We start from the raw sequence: 26,174 nt of genomic DNA, 5'->3' as shown, positions 1-26,174 counted from the left end.
ATCATAATATTGGCCTCCACGGTGTGGTTTGTATTAACAGATTTTTGTTTTTTTTCGAGATATGGATATCAGCCACTTGCTCAACCTATTAGGTCCATACTCTGACTCATACAAAAATTGAAAAACAATATGTGTACTTGCCAGACCCAGGATTTGAACCTATGAACCACGACGCTTACACCAGACTAACTACCAGACAATTTATTGATGGCTCTTTAAATTTAGCAACACTATAGGCTATACAAAGGAAGGTGTCAACAAAATGATCGACCTTTCGTGAAGTTATCTCAGTATTCTACGATCTTTAATACAGAATTTAATATGAAGAATATACGAGAGGAGAAAAAAATGGCGTGAAAAATGGAGCTATCCCTGATCCAGATAATATTATGATAGTTTCATGTTTCGATTTGCAAGCAGTTCTCTCATAACCCTGTGGTGAGGTCTCAAACTTCTATTACACCAGAAAACTTGCAACATATTTTAACATATTGCTGAGAAAAAGGGTTTTGTTGTATCTGGAACGAAGTGGCTGCTAAAAGAGGTTCTAATGAAATTGGTAGTTGTATTTACATACCATTACTTGAAAAAAAATCTAAATAAGAATGTGCGTTTTTGGTCCGATAACTGTGCTAGACAGAATAAGAATAAATATTTAGTTGCGATGTATTTCTCATTGGAAACAGAAAATGTAAAGTCTATAAAGCTAAAATATTTGATGGGTCACACCCAAGATCAGTGGATTGCGATGCACTCACTCATTGAAAAAGAAAAAAAGAGAATGCTAAAAGTGCTCCAGTATTCATACCAGCTCAATATAGATACCCATTATAGCCATGGCTAAAAAGAATGGTGAACCTTATAGAGTTAATGCAATGGCAACTGATGATATATTTGACCTGAAATTGCTGTCCGATGAGCTGGAACAAAATTATGTTATAACTACCGTAGGTACGAAGGTAACATGGCAAGCAATCAAAGTCATGCATTTGAAAAGAGAATCACCGTATAGTTTTTTCATTAAAACTAATTTTATTGATACTTCCTACGAGGATATTAATATAAGGCATCGCATGACGGGTCGTCCGGTTCACATGAATATGATAATTTTACAGAAAGCTTTTAATGAGCCACCAGGAATAACCATGCAGAAAAGGCAAGATCTTTTAACTATATGCAAAAAAAATGATACCGATGACGTACCACAATTTTTACAATAATATATATTACAATAAGTCGCTAGAGGTACTCAAATGGCAAGAAATGACTTGGTTCACGAAGAAAGTGATGAAAATTACTCTGATTAATTCTAAATTATATAATAATTTTCATTACGTAATGTGCAAGAATCTTGAATAGGTAATCATAATCTTATACAGTTATATATTTTAAAAATTCGGTAGGTATGTGATGGTTTACCTGTTCCAGTTATTTTATTTTGAAATAAAAATTTCAAATAACCATTTCGTTTATTATTTTACTTGATATGCATAATATATTGAAGAGATTTTATGTTGTTTCATATTAGTTTGTATTGTGTGCATGATGGGTTATTTCAAAATTTATCAAAATAGTCCAATTTTAGACTATGACATTTCAAAAAAACTACCAAAAATATGTATTCTGTATAATTTTTCAATATAATAATAATTTCATACAAAAATATAAGCCCTGATACACATTGAGCAAGAAAATCAGTTTGGTACATACATTTTTAGATTTAGTTGAGAGGGTTTGAATCTTTGAATCCAATTATCTCAGAATGCTGTTTTTTGACTTGTCATACTTTAAAACTAGGGGTGCGATATGTCTCAACTGAGGAGCGGATATGGCCGAAGAAAAAGGAGCAAAGGATGACATATGGAGAAACAAAGAATGCTTATTATCATTTGGACTCATATAGGTAGGTACCTACTGAACATCGCGTTTAACTACATTACCTATTAAAAATGGTCTTCCCAATCAGTCTAAAACATCAAAGGAAAATGAAGGTGCTCCATAAAAAATCGAATACTAAGCACCTGATGATGGATATTGAAGGCTAAGTAATTACTTCATGGAAGTTATAGGCATTCTTCCAAAATATAAAATGCGTTTAGCTCTCCTGATCAATAATTACATAAGTACCTACAATTAGGTACAGCTCTACAGTCCTGTTAAGACGGTACCTACTTCAGTGAAACGGCAAATAATTTTCAACTCTGTACGACGAATTTTGGACTGGCTGGCAATCGGAGAGAGAAATTAGAATTGTGAACACGTCAATTTGTTTTGTGATGGTGACGGGGGAATTAATTCTTAAATCGTGTAAAGATGACCAAAAATCGTTACCCATTTACTTGAAAAAGTAATCAAATCAATAAATATATTATTATTATTAGTAATAAAACAATAAACGTAACATTAAATGGACGTATGTTGACGTTTTATGACAAATTATGTTTTGTTCTGCATGGGACATTTGCACAATCTTCGCGTTGCGTAGTCACGATCGTTTTAGACCGTGCCCCAGCTGAAGTATAGCCTTAAGTAAAAATTCAGTATTTTTACTTTTAGTGAAATGAGAACCGTACTTTTAAACTAGATACCTACCTACCTACCTTTTTTCTTATTTATTACTATATAAATAATTTATTGGATAGTTTTGACTCTCGAATAGTTGATAGGTACTAACTGTCTAGTTTTATTAGATAATAATATTATTATGTTAAAACAATCCAATAGTTTTTCATAGGTAATAAATAAGAGAATATAATTATGTAGTTCAAAATTGGAGTTTTCATTAATTTTATGAAACCAAAAACACTGTTCTTTTACCTACTTAGCAGGGCAGATCAGTAATAAATGCATATTCTGTCCGTCTATACGGTACAGAGTTATTTTAACGCAGATGGAGGTTATCCACAAGTTTATAATATTTTACTATTGGTAATACATAAGTTCTCTTTATTTTTCGTATATGGTATCACTGTGCGTCAAATTATATCTCTGATATTTGAGACGTCAGAAACAACAAAATGAATATAAAACGGGAACAAGTCGATGATAAGATTAATATAGACGGAACACCGTTTAACCCCGTTTGGATTGAAGTGCCTAATATTCAATGTTCAAAGTTTCCAGACGTCCATACTTCAACTTATGTAAAACAAGAGAAATCCGACAATTCTACAAATATTGAGGTTAGTTTTGATACCATTCCGTGTATTTACTTTCTGCTTTTGAAGTTATACTTCTTTGCGCGTTTGGGAAATCAGATCAGAGTGTATTTTTGGCGAGTGACATGTAACACATATTTTATTTTTTCACACGAAAAAAACGCACTCGATTGGATTCGAACCACCGACTGTTCGGTTATCAGCCGAACGCACTACCTTTACGCCATAGTATTATACTGCAATCGTGACGATCGTACAGTAATTTTAAAGCTTAGAATTGTTCCGTTACCTAGGCAGCGAATTTATTATTGTCGGTCATTTGCAATTCCTTACGTAAAAAACAATTAAACGTCAGAGTGACAGTTGGTACTTTAAAAATAAAAACAACGAGAAACCATTAGGTATAGGTATAATTTAGTAATATAAGATAGAGTGTATAGAAATAAACTTACGGCGTTCCAATAAGCGGTCCTTTTTCTTGAGTGTGTAATTTAACAATATAATTAAGAGCTAGTCAAAGAATCTAGTTTATCACAAGTTTTGTTTTTGTTTTGTTACGCCAAAGAAGTATAACTTCTAACGCGCGTACGTAAGTACACACACCGATTTTTTTATTGTATTATTATATGGTGACACAATTCTTATTTGTCGTAGGTTTTTAAGATCAAAAACTTTACTGAAACCTAACAACCTATTCATTTTAGGTTGTATTAGGTTTTGGTTTGTTTTTAGATCTAAAGTCGAAAGAATACAGATATTGAGTTGGCATTTTAGCTTTATCAAATCAAATTTTGTATCTGAAATATCTCATCGTAAAAAAATTAACAATGTAATAATATGTAAGAACCTAACCAAAGTGACATTGTGTAGGTAGCATTTGACAGTTAGACTAGAAACATAATATTACGACCACATTACGTGAGCTCACAGTAAGCTCGTTCCACGGGCAAAAGGTATGCAATGATGTTTCACTTGATATTTAAAATGTTGTCAGAAAGATGTTTTCTTCCCGAAGCACATATTGACAGTGCCAGTGAAGACAATGCCAGTCATTTAACAAATTCTGCTTAAATGTGTTATAACCACTCTAAAAGTGACGTCCCTAAACAAAATGGCACCCCATTTTTATACAGTATTTTTTATTCTCCTTCCATGACTCCAGTATCTAAGAAATGTGTTGTATGCAGCGAACTGAAATACATAACGGGTAAGGCGATAGCAGGTTACCGACTCGAGTAAGGAAGAACCGGGTTAAACTTACAAACGTGTCAAGAATACGTTTTACGTCGAATACTAAAAACTGCTCTCGGTTTATGCATTCACGCTCATTTAATGTTGGGGTATTTTTTTTTTTTTTTTTTAGAATTATTAATAACCATGTCCTTGCTTTTTCGTACAAGGTGGTTGTTAGTAATTTTGAACAATCACAAACACCCAGGCTTTGAGAAAAACACATAAATGTTTTTGTCATGACTGGGAATCGAACCCAGGAACTCTCGGGTGGAAGGCGAGCGCCTTACCAACTGCACCACGAGAGCCGCCAATGTTGGGGTATTACACACATTATTGCACGTGCATAATGCGTGCTTCTTTTTCGTAGGACACTCACACATTCAAAACCCTGCATCAAGATGCGGCGTATTGAATATAGCCTATCGGTATTCTATTTATTATCTGTTCTGTGGTTGTACGGATACATTACTAACAAAATATATACCACAAAATCGAATTTGGAATTTAAGTCCACGGTTTCAGACACATTTAAATATACACCTGACAACTTTCAAAACTCGCGATTGACTGGCAAAAATATTTGGATAAATTAGATATATCAGTAGGTACTGATACCGAGAAGAATGGGTGGAGAACTCACATGTATGCTGGCAGCATTCTTCACGAGTATCACCTTGATTGAGGGTTGTGTGGACATCAGGACATATAATTCAAGATAAAACACGTCTTTGATTTGACAATTTCCCTGCGCAGGGACGTTTAATTACATTAACTTTTCAGACATTGGTTGGATTACATCATTAATTACACTTGCACAGGAGTCTTAGATTTAGCTATCGCACATTCATTATATGGGAACACGTGTTTAAACACATTAGCCGTATCGGCGCGAAAGTGTTTTATCGAGGACGCGACACATGGTTTTTAGGTGGTTATAGGGATTACTATCGGGCCGCTTACACAAAAGGAATTCACTGATTTATAATAATGAAACGAGCGCGACTTTACAGTTTACATCGTAAAAACTCCGGGCCACACCGAAGTGCAACCCCGGATGTCAGCTTCCACTTTGGCGGGAGAATGATTACTGTCCTATGCTCTTATCTGCAACGACCCTCTCGGTGGTGAGACAGCGGGGAGGGGTACGAAGGGAATCTTTCGGTCAAGTCAAAACCTAACGGTGATCTTTTCTGTCGGCAGGTACAATTTTGTTCGCCCGTCGAGGGTGTTATTGTTTACTTAGCTTTGTCAGAGATTCTAAACATTCGTCAGGGGCAATGGTGTTTTTGATTAAATCGCTGATCTGGAATTTGAAACTGTCGGGCACCAGGGCCTTTCTTTTTCTTTTGGTGACAGTACCTACATATAACTCAAATATGATTCGCAAATCTGCACGTGTCATTTCTGGTAATCAAGGTCGTGACATCCAAACTAGACATCGCAAACCCGACAAAAAATTACAGTCTTGTTAAACCCTTTATGTTAATTAATACATTTTGTTCATAACCATTTTGCTATTTTTTATGGAAAGATATTTCCGTTATTACTTAGTTTAGGTACTTACCTATTTCTATAATGTACCTAATAATTTTTCTTGATTTACCGCCCTTCGAGTAACTGCCGCCCCCAAGCGACGCTCAATCTGCCTACTCCCACGGGACGTCACTGCACTCTAAGGTCATCTCACGGGTGTCACAACACACCACCAACCTTACGTACGCGTGATAGAGCTGTTTTATTTTACATACATTTGTGACGTGCTTTCACATATCTTTGATTTTAGTGGTTTGTGAATTTAATGTCAAGCCATTGACGCAATGTTTTTTGTAGGTTATGAGTTATTATTGCTATAGTGGTTCTAGAACAGCTACACCAGCTGACTCGCAAACCCACCTGTTTTAACGATCGTCCATGGGCCTTATGTTGTAACTTGCGAGTTGAAGTCGCCCGGTTGACATGACGTCATATGACATCATTGTGACGTACTACCGGAGTGATAATAGCATTCGAGAAATTAACGCTAGTCAAATACTGGCGTTATTCATTGTCCCCATACACAAATAGGTGTTTCAGCATAATAATATCTATGGTGAGCCGTGTGCTTGGGCGGCTCGCCTCGATGTGTGTTTGAGCTTACGTCACATTTACGTCATGTCATCGGGTGACTTCATGTCACAAGTTATAACATAAGGCCCCTGAGCAATCGTCGACAATTACACGGAACAATTCAGCTACCTACCCGATCTTGTTGACGCTTGATTTGATTAGTTATACTAGTTGTAAAAGTTAAATTTATTTGTAGTCTTTCATTTATTCGTCGTCCTTTTTAATGTGCCGCCTCTATGCAACATATAACCTGCATACCCCCATAGGACGTATATTATAATGATATTTATTTCAGTATCCTAAGCCCAGTCTCACCGGTATAAAATCTGAAACTGACCTTCAACTAGGCAGCATCAAGCAAGAGTTTCCTGAAGACACGTCGTCATTTCATCCATTGTGTGATGAAAACCCACAACCTAGTTGCTCGTATTCGGATTCCAAGCCAGTACATCAGGTAGGTACCTACCCACCAGTGTCGCAAGGGTGGAGGTAGGCTGTTAAGATTCGAAACAATTGCCAAACGTTTTTGTTTTCATTGAGCTGAGACGTAGGTATTGTTTGTTAGTTTTTAAAAATCCAATTAAACACTGCATAATACAAGCCATAGTATGTAATAGTAGAAAAATATTCGATTCTATAAAATATCACACAGTATCCCATTAAGGCTATACCTCAATTGTGGCACGGTCTTAAAAGATCGTGGCTAGGCGATGAACGGATTGCGGGTACAAATGACGCAATATGTCAAACAAAATATAATTTGTCATATAAATCCAACATGTGTCCATTTAATGTTCTGTTTATTGTTCTATCAGTAACAATAATAATATATTCATTGACATGTTTTCTTTTTAAAGTAAATGTGTGACGTTTTTAGTCGTCTTTACACGATTTAAGAATTAATACGCCCGTCGCCATCACGAAACAAATCGACGTCTTTCCAGCTCGACGTTCTCTCTCCGAATGGCAGCGAGTCCAAAATTTCGTCGCGCCCATAGTTGAAAATTATTTGCCGTTTCACTGATGTATCACCTTAAAATATAGGTACATATTTTAAAATTATTTATAGAGAGAGGAAATTTGTCATTGATTATGGTTTGGTTTAGCAGGGCTTAATGGTTTTTAAAAAACTTACCAATACCATCTGTATTATAATGTATTCTTAATTCAACGAAAACAAATAACTACCTATGACAAAAAAATGTGTAATATTTTTGTTGGATTGCCCGTCGCACACCTAATTTATTATGGTTTTGGCCTGGCAGGATTTATTTGAATTTAAAAAACTAACAGCGCCATCTGCTATTTGTATTCGTAATTTAATGAAAACAAAGCTTAGTGTGCACTATTTATAACAGCCTACCTGCACCCCTCGCCTATGCTATACAGTGTATACAATCACCGCCATCTTTAGATTAATATAGCCTGAGCATAACTTTTTGCACAAGCAACGAGTGGTCCACTGCCATACTATTTATTGATAACGTACTTTCAAGCAGAGTTTGGTATTCTATAATGACTGAAGAGTATAAATAAGTTATTAGTTATTGTCGTTTAGAATCGACTGTCATATTGAAAAACGTCCTAGTGTATTATGATATTATTATACACAGAAGAAGTTTACTTACTTTGATCGTCACTTCCAATTATTAATAACACATAATCAGATGCACTCCAAGGTCTCCAGATACGTTAAAATAAATAATACACGACAGACGCGTCAGTATGAGCACTCTATAGACAATGACAGGCAATGACAGGTCATCCATAGACAACGGAAGGGGCGAAAAGTAGGACCAGTCGTGTAATGTAGCGGCTTCCTTCTTCAGTGGGCAATGATACACTACATTTAAACATTACTGCTGTAGTTTCGTAATATGAGATTGAGAAATGTTTTTCGGAATTTTCATTCAATCAATACCGGGTACTATTCCATTGATCCCCTAAGATAGAACCGGCACTGCATATAAATTGAATTACGTACGCGGGGAATGTTGTAGATAGTTGTAAAAGAAATGCATAAAGGGTTTAGTTCATGGGTGGCCAACCTTTTCAGCAGCCGGGCCAGATTTAAAAAATGAGATTTCTTACCGGGCCGCACAACCGATTTTTTTTTATTAACAACACAAAAAAGAAACATATTATATATTAGGTATAATAAAATAAGACAAAAATGAGAATCAAACATATTTATTAGATTAGACTTTTTTCAAATAATAAAAAATAAACAAAATAATAATTTTTAGTGAGAAGTTTGATTTTGTGTGGCAGAACTAAGTGCATCAATATCAAGCAAACAGTTTTCCAAATGCACATCAGTGATTCGTGTTCTCACTGGGGATTTGAAATGCTTCATCTGACTAAAAAGCTGTTCACACGTGTAAGTGTTTCCAAATAGCGAAGTCATCATTAGACCATGTTTGTAAAATGCAGGATATTTCTCCTTGTCCAAATATGTTTTGTAAAACTCTTTCAAACCAACCTGATGGAATTTCTCCTTTAACTGTCCATCGCAACATATTTCACAATGTTACATTTGTCAATTTCCCGGTAGTAAATTCACGTCTACGGAGAATGGCGTTGCAAATTCAGTAAAAAGTACACGGTGCTTTTTAAAATCTTGAGCCAAAATCGAATCTCAATTTGCGAAATTAGCACATCTAGCGGCAGCATTTGATATTATTTATATTTTCTCACTGCTCCACGGGCCACAAGTTGACACCTAGCGGGCCTCGTGTTGGCCACCCATGGTTTAGTTCCAGAAACGACCGTGGTGACATAGAATACTCGATATAGAAGTCGCACTGTAACTGCCTGGTTCCTCTACCAAGTAAAATGTACACACTCTTGAAATATTGTATTTTAAATATCTAAGTGGTGAAGTTTTTTAAGTGGACTGTAATTATTTTTAGGAAAGATGAGAAGGTCGGATCTTGGAGTAGGGGTGATGGAACAGAATGCCAGACACTGACCTTTGTGATGATGTATGATGGCTCCGTGGTCTGGTTTCAACTTTCGTTCGCGCGGTATTGTTGTTTTGGGTCACCCGGTTCGTCGTACACTCACGCACTTTGTGGCACAGTTTTATGGATTATATGTGAGGGTGTATGAATGATGATGATAGATTCTGAATGAGTCTGTATATATTGAGTCAATCATTTAAGCGACAGAAAGCTATTAGAAGCCCGCTATCGAGATGCAACTGAATGTTCTTTGTAACACCTTCTCTCATGTCCCGTAATTGCTTATTCATTGTCTGGTGACAATAACACTGGGGATTAGGAGGTGGGTGAGGAGATAAGAAGTGGAATGTGAATATAAATGGCCCAACCACTAAGTATACACAGTAAAACATTGTTTTCAACATTTTTTATATTTATTTGAATGTTATTGACCAATAAATAATTATTATTTTAATATTTTTGCAGATACCTGCCCAGTTATGTTTGATAGGACCTCAAAACGACAATCAGAGTCCATTAACCGCTGTGACTTTCGATAAATTAAATAAAGGAGAGGAACGCAGCACACAGTTGAAATCTTTATACAAAAAAATCAACGACAAGACAAATAAGCGTTCAGAAAATATAACCATACATGAACCAAATATCAAACGAGAATTGAATACACCATATTTGCCAAAGGTGGTTCGTATTGAATTGAAAAGAGTCACACATTTTCCACGTAATTTTATCTGCAGTATTTGTGACGCAGTATTTGGATCCACAAATACACTAAAATGTCACAATATTTCCTGCACAAAATCTGATGAAGCCAAATATGCAGAAGGAAAACCATATCAATGCGATGTTTGCTCTTTTAATTGCGCGTTTTTATGTCAACTCAAGAAGCATAAAATGATACACACCGGGGATAGACCATATGAATGCGATGTCTGTTCATATAAATTCGCAGCGCGAAGTGATCTTAAAAGACACAAAAAAACACACACTGGTCAAAAACCGTATCAATGTGACATATGCTCGAAAAGATTCTTAGAGTACGGTACTCTCAAAAGACATAAATTGGCACATTCTGGTGAAAAACCATATCAATGCGATGTCTGTTCTTATTCATGCTCGCAACGTGCTCATTTAAAACAACATAAAATGATACACACTAGTGAAAAACCTTATCAATGCGATGTGTGTTCATATAAATGTGGAGTACAAAGCCATCTCAAAAGACATAAGCAGTCGCACACTGATGAAAAACCTTATAATTGTGAAGAATGTTCATTTAAATCCTCAAATAGTCGTGGTCTGAAATTGCATAAACTTAAACATAGTGGTGTAAAGCCATATCAATGCGATGTATGCCTGCTGCAATTTAGTTTATCGACTCGTCTTAAAACACATAAAATTATCCATACTGGTGACAAACAATATCAATGTGATATATGCACATATAAATGCCTGAACTTTACCAATCTCAAACGACATAAAATGACACATACTGGCGAAAAACCTTTTCAATGTGACATTTGTTCATTCAAATTTACGAGGCTGGGTGCTCTCAATAGGCATAAAATGACTTTACATAATAGCGAAAAATAATTAGATTCTGATAATTTGTCAATTTAGTGTTTTTTTACCAGATCTAGCATTTTTGAATATGCAACTTTCATCATAAATTTTGTAATGGAGGTTATATGGATACTATCCGTGGCTTTATCCAACTGACTTTCACACACAAATTGAAAAATAGTATGTGTTCTTGCCAGACCCAGGATTCGAACCTGGGACCCACAGTACGATAGTCTAACGCTTAAGCCGCGCGGCCACCGTAGGTGTGGTCATGCTTACATACTTTTAAGTGCTAGAAGATATCAATATTTGGCTACGTATTTTTTTCGACTTATACGTGGTGTGAATGAGAACTCTGCCATTCCTGGTAGTATTGACTTGTGTGTCCCTGATAACTATCTTAGAAATCGGGAGCATCAGTTGTTTGTTCTCCCAAGGAGCAGAACTAACCTGCCATTGGTGATGCCAATTGGGAGGGCAATAACTCTGTTCAACCAAATCGCTTCGGATGTTGATATATCCCATCTACGTGAGGATGAGTATAGGTGGACGTTATTTTATAAATTCTTAAAATAAGGTCTGCTTAACTCATCCAGTGTACTTCCTTGTACCTATATACTTAATATTTTATGTATTTACACATTTATAATGTATAATAACTTAATATTACATAATTACAGTATTACATAATACTATTTTAATAATATTTTTTTGTTTATAAATGTCATGTTGTTAACGTCTTAAACTTATAATTTGTAATGTCCACAATATGTAAAATAAATTGAAATTGAAATAGCGTTAAATCTAGTGGTTTTAGACATCGACAATAGCTTAGAACCTTTTCATAAAAAGCTAGAATGATACAATACGATAAAATAAATATGACTAGGTTAATTTAGTACTCAATGCCAGAGTTTTGTATATTAAAATGTTTTAGCTGTATAATGTATTTATTGGTTGTGAAATAATAATTTTTCTTTAATATTTGATCTCATAAAAACCATGCTCATAATAATTATTCCATTTTATCTCAATACACTATCTGGCATATTTTTGTGAATGAAGTTAAGAGCCCTCCACCAACCCCGCCCTGCACCACGCTCAGTCTTAATCGAGCGTATAACGGGACCCATCAATTGGTGATGTGAAGCATCTGAAATCAATTAGACTGGGAGTGTCCTGGGAGAAGATGACCAAGACTTAGGTTGCTACGCTCAGAGTGAGCTCTGACTGAGTTTACTTTAATGTAAAGTGGCAGGGAGAGAAAAAGCACATGGGAATTACGAAAAAAAAAATGAAGTTACGTTGGGTATAAATCAAAAAGAACGAAGCTAATCATACGGGCAGCAAAATTTATGTCAATAGATCTTCACGCCCGCAGTAAGACGCCGCAATTTTTTTTAAAGCAAGATACTTGGCCTTTGTAGCAACCAAGTCGGATTGGCCGACGGGCTCAGTAGCTGGTTGGACCGACTTGAGCATTTCCTCCCGTTGTAATCGATATTATAGGAATTTGTACTGCGCTGCAGTAAACCTAAACTAAGCAGTTTTTCTGTGCTGTCTATATTTCGCATTTGTATCTCACATAGAGCTTCGCATCATCAATGCTTCTCTGGAATTCAATTGAACTCGCGCTCTAAGTGTTAATAAAAAAAGTTTTTCGAGGCCGCTCGGAACGTGGCTGCGGATTTTTATGACGCCATAATATTCTCAATGTAACCACTATATTATAAACTTTGCAAATGAAACTCGTCGTTCTTTCCACAATCCAATGATTTCGATTTCCATATAATCCAATTTTTCTTTATCACTCGACTTTTTATTAGTGTATTATCCAGAAAATTTGAGGATAGTATTATTACTTACCTATCATTAGGTACCTATATTCCCATAGTATCTTCAAGAATGACCTACCATTATGTCTTAAGCGTAGGGTGTTCAACCAATGTATGCTGCCCATGCTCACGTATGGCTGCGAAACGTAGACCCTCAACACGAGAGGTGTCAAAAGGCTAAGAGTCGCACAGCGAGGCATGAAGAGGTGTATGTTGGGCATCACGCGAAAGGACCGTAAGAGAAACAACTGAAATGGAGATGGGTGGGGCACATTTCTCGTCAAAAGAACGGCCGCTGGACAAATGCCGGCACCCAATGGTACCCAAGGAGAACGAACGGCCACAGGGTCGCCCTTAAAGCCGCTGGATTGACAAACTGATAAAGTTCATCGGAAAAACGTGGCAACGAACGACACAAGACCGAGACAGTTGGAGGAAGCTTGAGGAGGCCTTCATCCAGATGATATTCCCATAGTACATTACCTAAGAAACGAAAAATGTATATTATAAGAACTTAAAACTAGGTACCTTTGGAACAATGGAATGTAATGATAAGAGAATTATCAAATGCTATGTGTGTTCAAATACGATTTTATTAAATATACCTACCAAGTTTTACAAAATGTCATAAATTAAATACATTCACAACGTAAAGAATTACGAAGACAAATGAAAATGATACACAAAGTCGTATTATATAGACACTTATCAGTAAAAGAAATTAATCATTATTTATTGTTTTTCTTTTTCTACTTTAATCATATCCGCATATGCTGGAGCATATGCACACCACACAGTGTCTCCAAAAATCCTAGTCACTAGCAAGTCTTGCGTTATACCAGCTTCTTGTAGCTTAGCCGTAAGAATGCAGTTGATATAATTAAACGGACTTCAAGGATATTGGCATCCTTATTCTCAGAGGCAGGGCTATCTTCACCACTTCATTCTCACCGTGAGAAGAGACTGCTTAACCCGATCTCTAATCTTTTCGTTATTATTATTAGGTATTTTTAATATAAATATTTGTTTATTTATCTAATCATCCGAGATTCATTTACAACCTACCGCAAATCAAAATAATACTTTTATGTGTCAAAATATCGAATAAATAAAACCAACAATTGCCTAGTTTTAAACTAAGTACGGTACTAACTACGTCAAAATAGTATTTAGTGATTCATAATGCTATTTTGATTTTTCTTCACTAAATTATAGGGTCTATTTTAAATTGGGTATATAATCACACAAGCTCCTCCTATTTTACAACGTTTTTCTCAGCTCGTATTCTTATTATTTGTCCGGTACAAATCTTGCAATCGATTTTTAACTAACTTTCCGACTAAATCCAACACGATGTAAATGCATTTTTTTTTAAATACTTTTAGCCATCTTTAAGTAGAATTGAATTCATTTTCAGTTAATTCTGTTTTGTGTGAAAAGTTATTTCGACAACATTATTGGTTGCTAGGGTCTGGGGTACTAGCAACTAAATTATTAATATATACGTGCGTTACTACGGAAATCAATATGACGTCAAAATGATAATTATTTTAGTATTATTTCTATCAAGTACAATTTTTTTTGATCGTTTAAGCTAGTCAAGTTTATAGATTCAACAGAAAATTTAAAAACTTTGTAATTATATAAAAAGTTTTTTTTATCTTGTAATTATTCAGCTTTTAAAGCTGTTTTCAGTGCAAGCAGCCATTTCCAAACAATTCAAGCCGTGTCAGCATATTGATCGGTGATATTAAATAGCTGACCGCAATTACGTATTCCTTAATATTAATTTCTCGTAGTGTCCAATTATTGCAAACTCAGTAAATTGCTAACTGCAATTATAATTTCCGTAATATCAGTTTTTCCATATAGTCAGCCATATCCAATTATCGAAAACGCGATATAAAATATTTGACCTAATTAGAATAGTTATTTCCTAAATATTCTTTTCAATATAATATTTTGATTGTGAGTACGTAGATAGCTGATAGTGGTCACAATTGATTGAAAATGCCACTCGATTATGACTTCCTTGTAAAAACACATCGCACTGTATTGTCATTGTATTTATTATATTGTACCGATTTTATGTACCATGGTACTTAGGTAAAAATAAATAAACTGTCACTCCCTCATCATCACGGAGAACAATAATTACCGTTTTTCATCTGTAACACCTACTAGTGCACTCCTACCAATGACATATTAAATGGACGACTCACTTCATACCCGGCGCGCACGAGAAATTGTGCATGAAAGTCATTCACAGATTTATAGGTAGATGTCACGTGACCATTGATGTATCCATTTCCATTATGCGATACAAGCTTCGAGAATTTATAGTAATATAACCTTTATTGTAATGGCGTATTAGTGTCATGACTCATTGCGTTAGAAACAGATTCTCGGTTACTTACGACTTCTCGGAGATTAGACGCAAGTGAGCTCAGCGAATCACAGGCGACTGACTGTCCAATGGTCCCTGTCATTCAATTGCATTGAATAAACATTCATCAAAATCTTAAAATGGCATTTTATAAATAATAAATAATACTAATACATGCAAAGTGATATCCCATCTTTCTTGGAGTGTTTAGTAGATTTTTTTACAATTTCTAACTAGGCACATTGGCATTTTGTAACACAATAATAACGGTGGAGTCGAAACCTGACAGTCAGAAATTTTGTATGGGCAGACCCAGCGGTGTCGCCAGACCGCTTGCAAGCAGAATGTTTATTTGAGCGTAGGATACCGATATTAAAATATGAATTTCGCCATCCGGCAGACCCGACACAAAGTGAGTGACATTTTATTTTCTAGATGCTTCGTCCATATTAATGTCATTGACTCCTACACATTTTCTTGATTTTCATGTATGTACATGTAACACGAAAGAGAATCATTTATTAATTGCATTAAGGGCCATTGTTTTACATTTCCTCTGAGTATGATGAGGTATTTTGTTGACTACACTCTTCATGTGTCTCAATAAAATTTAGATCTACTTTCTTGATGTACCTATTGTCGTCACTGCACCGCGATTTCCTATCGACTCGTTTGTCACCAGACGACATGACGTAATTGTGACGTCAGCCAATACACGCTCGAGGCATGCCGCCCAACACACAGTGCTCACCATAGATATTATTATGATGAAACACCTATTTGTGTATGGTGACAATGAATAACGCTACTATCTGACTAGCGTTATTTTCTCGAATGCTATTATCACTCCGATAGTACGTCACAATGATGTCATATGACGTCGTGTCGACCGGGCGGCATGGACTCGCAAGTTCTAACATAGGGCCACTGTAGGATTGGTTTGTCGAATAGACCAAATGTCAAATGTTTAGAAGACGAAAGACAAATTTGATAATCCTATATTTAATTACATGGAGGTATTTAAATTGTTGTTTTTACAGCATGTGAATGCTATATTCATTACAAATCAATTTAAAGAAAAGGATGGTTCTGGTCCATTTAGCTACAAAAAAATATTCTGCATTAAAATGTCGATTTCAACAAAAACGGACACCATTCGACAAACCAATCATATAGCGACGTTGTATCGATTACCCAGTATTAAACACAACTCAAAAACCGTAGTTTTGAGATAGTCATGTTTTAATACTTTGAATATTTTACAATACACAAGATTTGACAAGTTTTAAAATTATACATGTCAGAATTTATCTACCTATTCTAAATTGCAACAATCCGAAATGGATTTGTTTGAAAGTTTGTAAAATTTCCTGTGGGTTTTTCTGCTCTCAAGGTATCTAAATTATTATTTTCGAATTTTTTTACATTACGTACAAAAACGACAAGAGTTCATTTTTACGAGTATTTTGATACCAATATCGCGAAATGTCGAATTTTTGACTTGTCACCGTTCTATATTAGGTCTTCGACATATTATTACAAATTGATAAAATTCAATATGACGATAATTAATATAAAATCTGAACGCCAACAAAATACGAAATACTTAACACATTTATAAAATAATTTAAAGAAAACTGTGGTTTAGATTTAATTACAAAGTAAGCATAGGTCATCATGGTAAACGTTGATGTACCGTGGAGCCCTCCAATCGGAATCATACACCATTGGCATCCCGACAGCTCCGGGGACAAGAGCAATCATCGGAACAGTGAATCAAATAGGTATGTATTGTAAGATATTCAATTATTATAATGTAGCTATAGTGATATTTTATATGGCTTTATATTGTAATTAACTTGGTTGCTCAGGATCAATCGACAGCAAATAGCATATGAGGGCCATGGCACACTTGTAAAAATTACCACTAATTTATCGAAACGAAAGATTCATTTTATATTTATTATTTAGTAACTATAACTTTGTTTAGTTTTTTTGTGCAGGCGTCATAACTATTATGCATATCACAAAAGCTTCTAAAATTTTTGATACATAATATATCAAGACAACCAACGAGTAACCCAACAATTTGTATGAGAAAAATATCCTTAAATCGGAGTGTCAAACGTGTGTTTCATTTTATGAATTTTTAAGTGGTTGGAGGTTTTTCCTGAATAAGGACACACATCGCATCTGTGCGGTTTTTCAACTGTATGTATTGTTTTATGTTTTTTTAAGCGATCAGCCCTTCTACTTGTATACGTACATACATCACATTTAAATGGTTTTTCTCCAGTATGTATCATTCTATGTTTCTTAAGACTGTCAGATCGTGAACATACATACGAGCAATCAATGCATTTATGTAATTTTTCTCCAGCGTGTTTCATTTTATGTTTTTTTAAGTAAGAGGGTAGCAGGCACGTAAATGAACATTCATTGCATTTGTATGGTTTTTCGCCGGTATGGGTCATTTTATGAGATTTTAGATTACAAAGTAGCGAGCATGTATACGAGCACTCATCGCATTTATAGGGTTTTTCGCCAGTGTGTACCATTTTGTGTCTTTTTAATGTAGGGAGATGCGAGCAGGCATACGAACATTCGTCGCACTTGTATGGTTTTTCACCAGTATGTGTCATTAAATGTTGTTTTAGACTTCTAGATAACAAGCAAGTATATGGGCATTCACTGCATTTATATGGTTTTTCATCGGTATGTGTCATCGTTTGTATTTGTATGGGCTGGAATACTTGATTTTTATCGGCAATTTCAACGTTGTGATGATTTTTGTGACTTTTTAGAATACGTAGGCAACCAAAAACTGCATAACATACACTACAAATAAAATTACGTGGAGAATATAATACCCTTGTCAATTCAATTCGAACCACTTTTGGAAAATTGGCTAATAAGTTTCGATATTGAAAGTTCTGAGCATTTAGCTTGAATGGTGAGTAGCGTAACATCTTGTCATGGCATTCAATACTTGTGGATTGTGAATTATTAAAATTCGTTGTTTGATTTCTTGTAAAACAGGGCTGACTGGTAATCTGTAAGAAAGTTAAGTTTGTATGCAATTAACTTATACACACTCGAAATCACTAACGAAGCAAAAACATATTATATGTGTCGCTACATTTCAAAACCAGCCAAGTTTACCTTTAGGTATTTTTTACTTTTTTGTGAATTGCTGAAAAACTACTGCTTTCTAACATTTCTGCATTATAAAAATGTGAAATTTATTAATTTTAAATATTCTATACTCGAAATAATATAAACTTTCAACCTTGTGACTGTGTATTTGAGAAAACAAAAAGCTGTTTTTTTCATATTCATCTATTATGGACTTGGATGATTTTGAAATCTAGCGATACATAATATATACTATAATTAACTTTTCTTTTTATTCAACGAATAATTCACCAGATATAGGAATGTAACATTCTTTTTTTGAACATAAATAATTTTGAAAACACCTCTGAGAAAATATAATACATATAATAAAATCTTTTTTGAAAAATATACGACACCCAGCAGGAATTGAACCTGCATCTCTCGGGATTCACGCCCACGCACATATACCACAATGCTATAGGTATCCTATCTAATTGCGACAAATTTCAACAAAATTGCAACACTTATTTATATTATTATATTGATTGATGCCATCAGAAAATCTGATATGTAAATTGTACCCACAAAGGGTCATCTGTTAATTATTTTAGTATTTTTGATTTACTAAACTCTAACAGTAAGTATTGTCTCCAGCTATTTTCTACCTATGTGTAATATTTAATAAGCCGTCCATCCTAGTAAACTAATCAATATTATGAATTTTATTGGTTGTATTTTATGATTAAAAATATTGGAAATAATAAAATGTTCTTTTAATATTTGAAATGATTTGGATGTCATTATCATCAACCGGGGTCAATCCACTGCTGGATGAAGGCCTCTCGTAGCTCCCTCCACTCTTCTAGGTCCGTGGTTATTTCCTGCCACGTGTATCTACCATAATTGCGACAAATTTTTACTACCTTTTTACTACGCTATGCAAATTAAGTTACTATATTTACAGCTTTTGTATTTTAAATCAATGTAGGTATTCATTAGGCACCTACTTTAATTGGGAAGTGGAGTTGGTATAACTCAAATTATGTTTTATTATCGAACGTCCAGTTCATTAGTCAGACAACTCTAAATAACTAGTTTTGAGATAATAGCAAAAGCAATATTCTAATGGTCACCAAAAAATCAAATATTATTGATTTATGCTAGAATTTTATACATTTTATCAACAGGTGTTTAAGGATTAGGTACATTTAGAGAAATTTAAAAATAATATTTTAATGAACCAGACAATATCAACTATTCGTTTTTTTTAATTCTTTAGAAGTTTATCAGCATAAGCATTTTTTGGTGGCATTTTGGAGATATCTGTGTACTGAACTAGGTAGAGTGTAAAATTTAACACAAAACTGCATATTTCACTCAAATTTTATTTTTTTGGAGTTGTCTGACTAATGAACTGGACGATCGATATGTGTTTAATAGCTATACAACTAATAAATGAAATACTTTTTAAATGAAAGCTTTTATTTTGCGTTTGCAGTCCACGAATTATTTCTCCAATTTCAACGGTCAAGAGGTTTGGAAATACTGATGTAAAGTGTTGTGGCTGGGCCTTGTGAGTATACGCGTATCGCTTTGTATTTGAATAAATGTAGGTATATATTATTACAAGACAAAGCATAAGTACACATACAGACATAGTTAAAACAAGTCTTAAACCACTTAATTCTCGATGACAGTCAGCATTGTTTAGCAGTTGGTACCTACTTAAGTTTAATCTATCATTGTGTATAGAAAAAAATAATATCGTAGGTAATGTGAGGCAGACAGCTATTATCTTTGTAATATATTTCCAAACCCAAGCAAGTAACTCCAATAATTGAACATACCTGATCTGTTGCTCTATATCCTGGATCAGAACCAGATTGATGATTTTCATAAGCGATTGGACACGTTGACTCTTTAACAAACTCATTTTTGATGTTGACTTCCTTATAATCTTTTTCGATGTAGACTACCTCATAATCAATCTCGGATTTTATATTGGTACTGAGTGATGCTGAGTTCTGAAAACATAACAATACAAGACATATGCAATCGCAAGAATTCTAGAATTCTAACCAACTGTTGGGCCCATCGGGTCCTCCGGTGTGTTTGCCAAGAAAGATATTTTTGTGGCGCTTAAAAAAAAGCGGCATCTTATTGCGTATGGCGTGAGGTTCTCTTGAAATACTTCTGATTGCCTTGTCTTCGTTTTTTTATTATTTAAATTAATTAAAGCACACTTGAGTGCATGACGATCACAATCTTAGGTTTCTGCTCCTGAGACATTCTCATGCGTACAACAACTGCTGTTTCATCACACCAAACGAAGGGCTTCGTGGTACTTAGCTACGCTTTATGAAGACCGAGTGTGGGGCGGCTGGTTTAGAGGGAGTCTATATTTGTGTAAATCCTTTCCTAATGGTACGTTTACATTTGACACTAATATCGTCATATTTATGTATGACACCATATTCACTTAAGTGTAAACAGTAAGTATATTTGTATCTGCCACTTATTTTGCGTGTGTCGACTCTCACCTACCACTTATTCAATCTACTTATATACGCAAATGTAAACACCGCGTTTTCGACAAGTTCGAACTTGGAGCGATATATCACCGAAGTTGGACCACCGTCTACTTTTATGTCAAGTACCTGACACAATATTCGTAGTTTGACAGGTACCTAGTGAATTGCATATGTATATTTCTAAAACAACGGACAATCAATAATCATAGGTACACCATGAATGTATGCCCAACGTTTACGTTAATAAATGTACTGTAGCGATCTGTCAAAAATCATAGACAATGAGAAATAAATCGGATGTGCCGTGTTCTATGGATTTTGTTCGAAAATAAAATATCGCTTGTTCTCGGCACATACGATTAATTCTGATGCACTCTGTGAAGAAAAAATGCGCTTCAAATGGTATTACCTAATTCATTTTGGCCCACACCTCTACTCGTATTAGGTACGATAATATTATATTGAATATGCAATGACGATCAAGTGCTAGATATCGCAATGTTACTGTTAATCGTTCTTCTACGCATTTCTGAATTGTGTGTCTTGTTTTTTGGCAAAAGGTCCAATCTTGCAAACTAAAGTTCACAAATTGAGTTGGATCTTCGATTTTAAACTCTGACATTAAACGGAAGGCACCTAGTTCTTTTCGTCGCTGAATCCATTCCCGCACCCATCTAGACCATTTTTTCCTCCTTTTTGTTGCCAAAAGACTTAAAATAATAACACTCGCTGCTTTCTTTTTTAACATTCCCATATTGACAACTGACATAACGTTTTTGAGAAGTATACAAAATAAGTGTCCGAATAAATTACAATATCATATGTAAACACCGCATATATTTATTCCAATGTTGCCATTGAATAAAGTGTCGAGACTTTATTTCAACGAGAAGTATACCAGAATTTTATGTCAGATCCATGCAGGTGTAAACAGTAAATGAAATTTTATGTCCGACACATAAAATAAGTATACGGGTATAAGTGTCAGATGTAAACGTACCATTACAACATTTTTCTTGTTTATTTAATCGTGGCTACTTTAAAAATAGATACATGAAATAAAAATTTAATCTACATGCACACTGAATATTGAAATGAGTGGTTGACAGCGCCACAAGTGGAAAATTCTTGTCTTCGCAGAATCTACTTGCTTTCAAAAGTTGTCTTATTAACATGCCATCGTCAATTTGCCGCCCCCAAGCAACACATAGCCATTCTTCCCCTAAGGGACGTCACTACACCTACTCAGAGTTACACAGATGAAGAAATGAAATAGTTATATGATGGATTTACTTCTGACAGGTAGGCACGTAGGTACATACACGTAATAAATTATTGAAATTTGTCATCAACCTTCGAAGACATCGCTGAGGAAATAACCGATTACATAATATACAATAGAACGTACTTGGTGCACTGGCCAGTAACCTGAAGATGAACACCCAGCCTGAGGATCAAGATCATTGAATGGCAGGATAGTATCTTCAACAACCTCGCTCTTGATGTCAACCAGCTGAAGATTGGTATCAGCAAGCCTCTTTGCAGGAAACTGGAAAAAAACATCACAATAGTATGCATAGGTATATTACAACACTTGAAAGTGTGCATATTTTATCAGATGACATTGTTAAGGCTATACTTCAGCTGGGACACGGTCTTAAACGATCGTGACTACGCGACGCGAAGATTGTGCAAGTGACGAGTGCAGAACAAAATATAATTTGTCATAAAATGTCAACATGCGTCTATTTAATGTTATTTTTATTGTTTGACATGTTTTCTTTTTCAAGTAAATGAGTACGTAACGTTTTTTAGTAATCTTTACACGATTTAAGAATTAATTCCCCCGTCGCCATCACAAAACAAATTGACGTGTTCACAGCTAATTTTACTTATCCGATTGCCAGTCAGTCCGAAATTTCGTCGCACATATAGTTTCTCTGAAGTACCATCTTAACAAAAAGTGTCATCTTCAAGACTCAAGAGCTTCTTACAAAGACATGTACCAAACTAACCTCCTTAATAAAATCGTCATTTCGTTGCTTAATATAGATATAGCTGTCTGGGCTTCTTGGATGATGTACTGGTACATCGATCCATATTGGACTTGACGGAGTTTCTTCTATATTTAAATTATCGTCATCTGGTTCTCTTTTTATGTACATTTTCCGTTTTTTTAAGTTAATGAAGTGTCAGATCATAATACTCACAGTGAAACGTTCAGTGTTGCACTAATCAAAAAATGACTATCCTAAAATTGTGGTAGTTAAAAGAATTCAGGTATTTCCGAACGATTAATTAATAATTGGTGTAATGTAAGTACCTACTATAATTACGTATAGCCGAGAAAAAAAAAATTAAATGACATTTCTTAAATTCCCGGTCCCTATGTAAGGATTGCAATACCGGTCTTTAATTATTATTTAACGATTCCAAAATACTGGTATTTTCGGTATTAAGAAAGCAGGTACTCGTTTATGTTTTCGAAAATAAATTTAATGTAATTTTTTAATATTTAGCACTAAGTATATTGTATATATTATTAAATATATACCTGTGTATAAGTTTTATGCTACCGAAACGCAAATAATATTGACTGAAATCAACAAAAGTTAGGTAGGTACATAATAATTATTATTAAAACAAAATCCTCGAATAAAATTATAGAATTTTTGCAATGAAAAATAATTAAAATAGTTACAAGATAAATAGAAATTTTCATATATACAACGTTTTTAAATTTACTGTTGAATCATAATATACGATCAAAAAATAAATGTAAGTACTTGATATAATAATACTGAAATGTTATTTTGACATATTGTCATATTGATTTTCATAGTAACGCACGTATATATTAATATTTTAGTTGCTAGGACCCCAGACCCCTAGCAACCAATAATGGTGTCGAAATAACTTTTCATACAAAACAGAATTAACTCACAGTGAATTCAATTCTACTTAAAAATGGCTAAAAAAGTATTAAAAGAATGCATTGGCATCGTGTTTTGATATAGGTATTCTAAAAGTTTTAAATGTCTAGTTAGGTAGTCGGGAAGTTAGTTAAAAATCGATTGCAAGATTTGTAACGGACAAAGAACCACGGGACAAATAAGAATACGAGCTTAGAAAAACGTTTTAATAACATAATATTATTTTGAAAAAGAAAACATTCTTGGGAAATAATATACCTATCTCCAATAACGTTTATTCTCTAACTATTGATCCAAAGTTGATAATGCATTCAACAAACAACGTTGAATTTGAGAAAGATTTTCCTGTACTCGGACTAGTAGGTATTTGTATAAATAATTAGCAGTTTAAAAATATTATGATCCATACATTGTAGGTAGATTGCAAAAAATAATGTTTTTATAAATATAGTTTAACAAGGCCTGAACAAAAACGATGCATAAGTGCGAGTGAGAAAGTATTCGGCACCCTTATAACCTCTGCGACACGCGCTAGAGTAAGATCAAAGGTTTACAGATGTGGGAGATGGTTTGCTACGGTGTAGCCGCCAAATCTTACCTTATTGCTTAACTAAACGTAGATAACCGTGTTGCTAAAATTGCTATTTTTTGTGTTAAACATAAAGTCAGTGGTAAAATATTTTTAGTTAGTTAAGTAGAAAAGATGGTTCTGTGTGTTGTATTAAAATGTGGTAGCCGTACTGATATTCAAGAAGATGGTATTACGTTTCATAGGTAAGTTGATACAATATGTTCGTGTTAATTTATATGTATATTATTATAATATATTTTAATATCAAATCACCGTGTTTCTTTAAAATAACTTAAATTATGGATATTTTTACCTAATGGTTGCATTAACGTAAAAAAATATAAAAATATATTTTAATTCTGAGCGTCTAGTCGTCGCTATAGGATTTGTTTCCCGAATATCCATTTTTGTCGAAATCGAAATTTTAATGCAGTTCAATTTCTTTTATCGAACTCAATATATTTAGATAGATAGATAAAAAGAATATATTTTTATCTAGGAACAGAGATATTTTTTTAAAAAACCCGAATACGCCATGTTAAGTGACAATTACTCCGTGGTGTTCTCCCGAATATCCAACTATTCGTACCTGAATATCCAAGTTATTTTCGGTCGAAATATATCTCTGGCTGAGTGTTTATTTCCCGAATATGACTTTAACCAATCAAACCGCGCTCACGCCGTGCATCTCGCTCCCACATTCACGCTGTCTAGCTCTAAAACAATCACGCCCACTTTCATATTTTTCCGCCGTCTGGAGACTTCTTTCAAATTTCGTCTTATTGATATTGTTTTTCACGTTACTATTGTTTTAATAGTGAATTCATCAAATTTGAAGAGATCATTCATAGCTGATACATCACCAGTTCGCCCTGAACTTACAATAGAGTTGTGGAAGTGAGTATTTTAACCTAAATAACTGCATTTTGTTTTGATAAATGACACAAAATCCCAACGGTTATATGAATTCTACAGTGTGACCCGGCAACTACTATTACGTAAAAAATAATTATTATTTCAAATTATTATTAATCAAACATTGTTTGTCTTTATTTTACTTTTAATCTAGGTATTTCTATGAAAATAAAGGCGATGCTATTATTTATTTTTGAATGCGCTGATAATTAATATTTTAATTTAATATGTATGTTAGTAACTATTTATTTGGTGGATATTATATACTTAGGATATTGGTACCTACCTAATATTAGCAGCCAATGGTAATTAATTTATACATGCTAATATTTTGTGTTGTTGTTCCTTACAATAATAAATATATAATATTTATTTAGTGGTTTGTAATAAGTTTAATTGTCAATTATAGAAATATATATATATAATAATATACAGATATATATAAATAGATTATTTTTTTTGGAAAAAGTATTGTTATAAAATTGTTAGCAATTACGAGTAATTACCATCATAAAATATTGGAGAAATCACCGTGACGTCGGTTAGTAATTGAAGTAGTAGATACCTTATAATATATTTTCTCAGAAGTGATTTAAAAAAATATGTAAGTATGTTCAATTATTAGAATGGTACATTCTTAAATCTTGTGAAATATTCGTTCAATAAAAAAATAGTTAATTACTTAAAAACTATTTTATTACTTAATCCGAAAAAAAAAACGAAAAAAGCGATTGCCGCGTGTTATTATTACATACGAACTTGGGTAATTACGATCATTAAGTATTTAAATAGTAGAGGTAATTATTAACAATTATCGTGTAAATAAATATAACATTTGAGGCGCGTACTTTTTGACCACTAAG

General features: G+C 34.1%; 2 protein-coding genes and 1 long non-coding RNA gene across 3 annotated transcripts in view; 2 read left to right on the top strand and 1 right to left on the bottom strand.

Moving 5' to 3' along the window:
- LOC147077210 (uncharacterized) overlaps positions 1 to 26,174 on the top strand; it is a 332,131-nt gene that overhangs the window by 247,685 nt on the left and 58,272 nt on the right. The window contains exon 5 of the mRNA XM_085940745.1: positions 12,918 to 13,064. The gene's annotated coding sequence lies outside the window, so the exon portion shown is untranslated. The remainder of the gene's footprint in view (positions 1 to 12,917; positions 13,065 to 26,174) is intronic.
- Positions 10,097 to 12,032, top strand: LOC147077214 (uncharacterized). Its single transcript, XM_085940753.1, has 2 exons — positions 10,097 to 11,143; positions 11,820 to 12,032. Exon 1 carries the CDS (start codon positions 10,355 to 10,357, stop codon positions 11,051 to 11,053), a length of 699 nt encoding a protein of 232 aa, XP_085796879.1. The 5' UTR covers positions 10,097 to 10,354; the 3' UTR covers positions 11,054 to 11,143; positions 11,820 to 12,032.
- LOC147077213 (uncharacterized) lies at positions 15,708 to 23,140 on the bottom strand. Its single transcript, XR_015069428.1, has 4 exons — positions 22,908 to 23,140; positions 22,301 to 22,441; positions 20,209 to 20,385; positions 15,708 to 18,297 (listed from the first exon to the last, which is right to left on the bottom strand). It is a non-coding gene; the product is annotated as an uncharacterized LOC147077213 (long non-coding RNA).

Source organism: Rhyacophila brunnea, unplaced genomic scaffold (genome assembly GCF_057557595.1).
Source record: "Rhyacophila brunnea isolate RB1 unplaced genomic scaffold, BYU_Rbru_1.0 scaffold_13, whole genome shotgun sequence".
In the NCBI taxonomy this organism is placed as follows: Eukaryota; Metazoa; Arthropoda; class Insecta; order Trichoptera; family Rhyacophilidae; genus Rhyacophila; species Rhyacophila brunnea.
Note: the sequence above shows the minus strand (reverse complement) of the source record. Positions and strands in the feature narration are given on the sequence as shown.

Excerpts from the sequence above, each read along its gene's own strand:
- LOC147077214 (XM_085940753.1), top strand. The coding sequence starts at position 10,355 with ATGATACACACCGGGGATAGACCATATGAATGCGATGTCTGTTCATAT.